Genomic DNA, 7,743 nt, shown 5'->3' with positions numbered 1-7,743 from the left:
AACGAGGCCCCCCAACTCGTTTGAATTTGTGAGCTCAGCCAAATTTTGGAGGCATTTGATATATGGGGACCCAAGTCTCGATCGATCAGCCATTTTTCTCACAGAGAGAGAGAGAGAGAGAGAGAGAGAGAGAGAGAGAGAGAGAGAGAGAGAGAGAGAGAGAGAGAGAGAGAGAGGGTCTATGCGTCTATGGTGTTCAAGGGTGAAACGTAGTATTAGTGAGCTTAAGCATACAAGGAACCTGCCAGGGTCTATGATGCTAAATGATGCTAACCTCATCCTTTACGGTTGAGACAGAAAGTGCGGGTCAAATTTTCCCTAGTCGACTAGTGTATAATTTGAATATTGTGTTTGTTTGATTGCAGAGATTTCGGTGACAAAGACATGAAATCCCTCCCATACAAAAGACAGGGAGAGATGGAGTAAAAGGAAGACAGATTCCATCTTAATCCTATAGGCTTAGAGACTTGGTAGTGCCCTAAATAAATGCTTTGATTTCATTCTTATTAGATCATTGGCTATCAAACTATCAATTACTTTCTCAGAGTTATCATTCATAATTTCAAATATAAATCATATTAAATTGGCTAATACAATTAAATCATATTAAATTGGCTAATTCAAAAAAAAAAAATTGGCTAATACAAGGCTTTATATAATTAATCACAATATTTGACACAACTCCACTACAATTAGAGTAAAACAGCGTTTACTATCCGATAATTCTCAGGATAGGTTCATTTTTTATAGGCTCCATATTACGTAGATATTTTAAAAAGGGTTGAAGTTATGAGAATCCAAGGGGAAATATGTCACCCCTGCCTGTAACTAAGACTTGTTCTTGCGGTAGTAATTAATAAGCTTTTTCTAGAGCAATGTTTTACGGAGAACACGTATTAGAGGGAATTTATTTATAAGTATAACATAGTACACACTGATTAGTTCATAAAATAATGGAACTAGGCTTATAAGCTTGTTCCTATATAAACTTCCACTTGGTGCATCTTCTTGTTATCAGGGAACTTTAGCATTAACATTCCCAAGAGAAAGATACAGGGAAAGAGAAAAAAGAGAGAGCTAGAGAGAGATGGAGCTCAATGAACATAGTTTCTTAGAGGAGCTGTTAGCTCTTAGAAGAGACAGTTCATGGGAAACCATTCCCCCCGAAATGAATGAGTTCTTGTCTAGTAGCACCTGGAGTAGTTTAGATTACTTCGATAATCAAAACCCACCACCATTTTTCCCCCAGTCTTCTTCCGGCCAAGAATTGTCACCTCCATTTGAACCAAACTTGAACAACTACCACAACAATACCACTTTCAATGAAGTGTACTATCCCTTAGGCTTTGGTACTGACGAACTGCTCTCAGCTCCACAGGTCACCACTGATTCGTCTTACAACACACTCGGTGATACGCCGCCGTTTCCTGTTCAGGAAGACAACAATCCATGGTCCATGCTCGAAGAAGAAGAGCTGAGTTTACTTGGAGATGAAATACACAACTTGGAGACTCAGGCTGCTGCTTGTAAAGTGGAGCCGACTCAGTCCTCCTCCTCCCCTGAAGCAGCTCCTGTCTTCAACATGGGTATGTGTGTAGAAAGAAACAGCAGAACTAGCAAGAAGTTGCAGGGGCAGCCATCAAAGAATCTAATGGCTGAGAGAAGAAGAAGAAAGCGGTTAAATGACCGCCTTTCGATGCTAAGATCAATTGTTCCCAAGATAAGTAAGGTAAGTCGAGTTAAACTGCTGTGGTAATTTTGTACTCTGTTTTTGATTAGTTGCTTGTGTGAAGTCTAATTTTCTTGGTTATGGTGGTTTGGTTAGATGGACAGAACATCTATACTTGGAGACACCATAGATTACATGAAAGAACTCCTGGACAGAATCAACAACTTGCAGCATGAAATTGAAGAAAGTGGTTCAGATCAGTTGAATGTGATGAGACTTTTCAAGGATATGAAACCAAATGAAATGCTAGTGAGGAACTCACCCAAGGTATGTTTCTCTGCATACTAAAGCTCAATTTCGAAACCCGAATTTCTGAATTGGGAGATTAATCTCTGTTTGGTACATGCAGTTTGATGTTCAAAGGAGGAATGTGGACACAAGGATTGAGATTTGCTGTGCAGGAAAGCCAGGGTTATTACTATCCACAGTTACTACCTTGGAAGCATTAGGCCTTGAGATTCAACAGTGTGTTATTAGCTGCTTTAATGATTTTGCAATGCAAGCTTCTTGTTCAGAGGTATGTCTCAAACTATATATTGGTTTTTTAATTATTTTATTCTTCAGATATCATAATGGTATCAATATGTGTTTGTTTAGTTGGGCATGCTCTCATGTCTTCTTGTGTTCATTGATGTCATGTAAACAGGGTTTGGATCAGAGAACACTAGTAACTTCTGAGGACATGAAGCAAGCACTGTTTAGAAATGCAGGATATGGAGGAAGGTGTTTGTAATTGACTAATGCCAAGAATAAATGGGAGAGGAAAAAGGAAAAGTAAGAACTTTGTGGTAAAAGTGTTTTGGGGAGATGGCTTTTTGCAAGTCTGTGGAAGTTCAATGCATGACAGTTGCAATTGAGATGGAGGATCTAATTTTCTTTGTTCCTTAAATAATAATGTATGTTTGTGGAGGAACATTTGCTGCTTCAGTAGGAGAAGTTCAATAGTGTTAAAGTTTATTTTTTATCCAACATTCCAAAAGAAGAATTTGTGTTTTTTATATTTAGGTATCCAAGAAAATGCTCAAATTAGTCAATAATCAACCAAAAATCTCTTTGGTGATTAGCGGTTGTTGATTTCAAATCAAATTGGATGGAGAGCAGGGTATGATGCTGTAAGAAAGCTTTCTATGGATGTGGTTTCTGTCCTATGAGATCATATATTTATATGGACATATTTTGCATATAAAGAACAGATGGTGATAGATTGTTCTTACTATTTTCAATTTCTAGCATTGTTTGGCATTTTCTTTTTGTTTGAATAAGGTAATAAATGAGGTGGGGTAGTAGTTATTGTTTTACACTTCTACATCAGTTAAAGGTACAAAACATTCTTTTCACAGTTTAGTATATTGGTGAAACTAGTTCAGTAACTTTTCTAATTTCTGAATTCATGAACATAGATTATACGAAAAGGAAAGCAGAACCACATAATGAGCACAGAATTTAAAGGTTAGTAAACAAAAACAAGCAGCAACAACTTCCAATACAAGTATACAACCACTCTATTTATTGCTCATGGAACTGAATTAAAATGCCTGTATTTATTCACAATCTGCGCGCTTAGTCATATTTGGGTAGCCCTGTTTCCAAATCTCAGTGCAAACTAGATTCGTATTTTCATGACCCTTTTATGGTACCTTGAGAGAAACAACAAGTACCCCGACACCTTTTAGGGCTGGCCAGACCTTGATGATTCTGAAATAATTCAGTTGTAGTCTCTTTCTTTTTAAGGCCAAGTGACACTTGCAGTAATACCATCTTGTGTTAGCACAGAAAAGCAAGTAGTAGCAGTTAGGAGATTTATAGCTGTGAAGGAAAACATTCTTGCATTCACCTAGCGCATGTAGCGTTCATCTCACAATAACCTCTCACATATTGGCATCACTTGTCAGGCGTATTCTTTGATCGATCAAGGGTGATCAGTTATTGTGAGAGAGAGATTCTACTCTCTCCTATTTTATGCAAGAATTTCATCAACAAAGATCTTTTTAGAAACTTCAAGGCAAAATGCAACCTATACTAATCAATCAGCCGGACCACCTTAGGCTTAAAAGAATATATAGCCCCCAAAAGAATGAACAACAAGTAATTGTGCTAACTTTTTCTTTCAGTAGTGAAATCTATCTCGGTCTTGTCCCACCATATATTCCTTTTTCTTGATCATTCATACTCCCAAAGGGGTCTAGCTATATTTGCATTGACATGATCCTCAACTCACTTTGCCCACTGTAACAGTTGAGAATCTTTTGAAATGACCTAAAGAAGATAGAAGGTCCAATAATGAATGCTTTACAATGGTAATTGTAACAAAAGGGAAAGAGAAGGAACTGAGACATTTCCAAACAGTATCTAGGAAGATGCCAAGTTATTTCCATGCATTAATCTGCATATATCTGAACACCAACAGATCGATGCACCATTTGTGATCAATAAAGGGCATGCTGCACTCATTTTTCTGAGAATTTCCATCAGAAATAGTAGAGTATGTCGATCTCCATTCAGACGTACAGTACGATGTCTTTAATTTAATTTCATGCAGCACGACGAGCCAAAAAGATTAATTAAGTCACTTGTTGGATGCAATTAATGGGGAGTTTTTTAGTTTTTATTTTTTTGGAATAATTACATTGTGAAGTTAATGTGTAGAAATCATGAAGATATATCAACAGTGCATGCATCAGATTCACAACTTATTTCCAAGGTGAGAAGAGGTGTGAATCCCTTTCCTCACACTGTCCCTGAGAGTCGCTCATGCCAAAATTACTTGGATAGGTAATTTAAAGAGTTAGCTGAAACTCCTGAAAGGTATAATTGTATTGCATGTTTTTGATAATTGATTGATTGGTTTCTTCAATCAATAAATTGATATTGGGCAGATATCTATTGCTCTTATGGTGTACAATTCATTTGAGGTATTGGAGGGTACTAAAATGGTTTGATAGCATATAACTTTAGAGCCCAGCCGGTCGATCAAGTACGCCTAACCAATGACATATGAGAGCCATAGCTCATTAATTATTGTTTGCATGAATTAAAATCACCCACACATAAAATTAGTTTAGTTACATAATTATCTAAACCTTTATGCATCTAGAAACAAGTAAATGAGACTTAACCGATGTTCTAAAAACGCTAGGCAGTAGTCAAGCATTGAAGATTCAGATTTGATGGTGGAGTGGATGTATTCAATCTGATATTGGAGATGAGGATGATTTGATGATGCAGATGATGGAGAGATGGAGAAATATATGAGATCGAGGAAGGAAAAACAAGAGGATGAAACAACTAGATGATTAATAGATCTGGAGGAGAAGAAAGGAGATGAAGAAAACAGAGGAAAAGAAAGAAGAAACAGAAGAATCGGAGAAGGAACAATTGAGACTTTGGGCTACTGATATTTGCAACTTAAAAAGAAAAATTAATAGTAAGAAACTTTGTGGCTGGAAATTTGGAATGAAGAAGAAAGAGAGAGAAAGAAATACTTTCAGACATTGCAAAACACAAGAAGGACGATGACAAACTGTTTTTAAACTAAATGTATACAATTATATAGATATATCAGGGCTTCTTAGGTGCGGCGGATATCCGCACTTTTTGCTTAGGTGCGGATTTCCGGTTTGTACCACTTTCCAATCACATTTTCACATCTTAACCGTTCAGTTTTTAGGTCCTAATGTATAGATCACCTCTGCAAAATTTTAGTCAATTTGGTGATCGTTAAGGCATTCAAAACTGCAAATTACAACAATATATACGAACGGTTCCGGTTTGACAGATTTGGTTCGTTCGTGTAAATTGCAGTTTTGGATGCCTTAACGATCACCAAATTGGCTGAAATTTTTCAGAGATGATCTATACATTAGGACCCAAAAACTGAACGGTTAAGATGTGAATGTGTGATCGGAAAGTGGGGAAAAACCCAAAATCCGTACATTTTTGCTTAGGTGCGGATATCCGCACCTGAGCATATAGATATATATTACTTTTGTTTGCAATATATCGATACCATGCAAGTGGTCTGGTGGTTGGGGCTTTCATTTGCATATGTGTTGGAGTGGGTTTGAGTCTCCCCAACCTCAAAGTTTGGAGTTTATTTCGGATTTTTCCATATCCGGTTCGGTTCGGTGAACCATGATCTGGGAGAATTCAAAATCGCAGCCGAACCGAAGTGCACGAACCGGTTCGGTTTAACTGAATCGAAACGTCGGTTACCGATTTTCCCGGTTCGGACCGGTCAGGTTCCAGGCTAGTTCGATTCGCGTGGCTCAAAATGTCATCCCTAATATGGAGCATGTGAGGCTACGAGACATTCACACATAGCTTAACTCACTCTATCATGATAATGTAACTTATATTTCACAACCAAAACCAATTGACAATAACTGAAAAAGCTAATTAAAATCTTTATAAACACATTTGCGAGGTCTCCATTTTTTCAACGTACATAGGATTCACATTCTCAACAAACGATCATACTTGCACTAATAGACCGAAGTGATGCCAAGTTTGAGGAGCCCCTTGCTCGCCTAATTCCCCTCAGCCTTGGCCTTCTGTACCTCGGAAAGTAGGAAAACGTCCAAGTCACTGCCCAAGTTTTGCTTTCTTGTGCTTATGCAGGAATAGGAGATGTTCTCAAGGTTCAAAGCCTTCTCGGCCATTGTTCTCAACGTCTTCAGTAGGGTGAAACTCACCAAGGATCTGACATGCTCATAATTGCAGTGGTAGAAGATTTGAGACTAGAAATGGCAATTAGTTGTTTAGCTCATCTTCATTAGTATGGACAGCAAAGTACCTGTACGTAAGGCAGTTCCTTTGGCCCTTAGTCTGCTTTGCATATCAAATCCAAGGTACGGTCAATGTTATGGAAACATTTATTAAGCAGATTTAGCCATGATACTGATTCAGAAGCAGTGGCGGAACCAGGATGAAAATTATGGGTGGGCTACCTTAAAGAGCTTACAAGATTTTTTTTTTGTCAACGATGATTTCAAGAATTTTGGGACTTTAGTTTAGAAGAAATACAAATGGAGCATGTTGGAACTAAAGAAAAAAAAAAGGAGACAAAAAGGGGAAGAGCAAAAAAAATTAACAGGCAAGATTTACCTTTAAGAGAAGAAATTTTTGAATAAAGAGAAGAAATTTTTAAGAAACTAGGAATAGAAAATGTTGTAAGAAAACAAAAGAAAAGAAAAGAAAAGAAAAGAGAAAGGGAGAAGAAAATGGGAAAAGGACAAAAAAAACACAGGAACAAAAGGGGAAAAAATGTCAAAAAGGGAAAACAACAAGTTGAGGGGGCTCAAACCAAGGTGAGACCTTGGGAAGAAAGAAAACAACTCCACAATTTGCCAACTGAACCAATGTTAGAGAACACACTTATACAGTTATACTATATAAAATATCCTAGTAATTTTGGGTTGGGCTATAGCCCAAACAGCCCTTCATGTAGTTCCGCCACTGTTCAGAAGTAGCAATGGCTACAGTGATTTGCTTAGGTTTGATAGGGCCAGGATAGCCACCATGCTTCACAATCTTTCAAGTTAATTGATACTGTTGGAATTTAGTTGATATTTCAAAATACACTAATATATGGTGGAAGGTATTTGTCTTATTTTAAATTTTAGAGTTGTGAATTTCCATGTTGATTTTAGAGCATTTATCAGGAATTATAAACTAAGAATTGGCTCATATTATAAATCATAACTTACCTAATAATTGTTTCATATATGGGGGTTATCGTTTACCAAATTTGTAACCCCTCTATTGTCATTCAATCTCTTTAAAACTTATATAATTATACAAGCTAGCAACTCCTATATAAATCAAAACACAATTTGCTCCATAGAGCTACACATATTCTTTATCCTTCATCATCTCTTTCAAAAACACACACACACACTCTCTCTCTCTCTCTCTCTCTCTCTCTCTCTCTCTCTCTCTCTCTCTCTCTCTCTCTCTCTCTCTCTCTCTCTCTCTCTCTCTCTCTCTCTCTCTCTCTCTCTCTCTATTGAATTATT

At 37.2% G+C, this 7,743-nt stretch overlaps 1 protein-coding gene across 1 annotated transcript; it reads left to right on the top strand.

Moving 5' to 3' along the window:
- Positions 1–969: 969 nt before the first annotated feature.
- On the top strand, positions 970–2,945 carry LOC133743964 (transcription factor bHLH93-like). Its single transcript, XM_062172051.1, has 4 exons — positions 970–1,729; positions 1,826–1,996; positions 2,079–2,246; positions 2,376–2,945. The coding sequence occupies exons 1-4, from the start codon at positions 1,088–1,090 to the stop codon at positions 2,460–2,462; spliced, it is 1,068 nt and encodes a 355-aa protein (XP_062028035.1). The 5' UTR covers positions 970–1,087; the 3' UTR covers positions 2,463–2,945.
- Positions 2,946–7,743: the final 4,798 nt, after the last annotated feature.

The sequence above is a fragment of the Rosa rugosa genome, chromosome 4, assembly GCF_958449725.1.
Source record: "Rosa rugosa chromosome 4, drRosRugo1.1, whole genome shotgun sequence".
NCBI lineage: Eukaryota > Viridiplantae > Streptophyta > Magnoliopsida > Rosales > Rosaceae > Rosa > Rosa rugosa.
The sequence above is the reverse complement of the archived record's forward strand: the minus strand, read 5'-3'. Positions and strand labels throughout refer to the sequence as shown.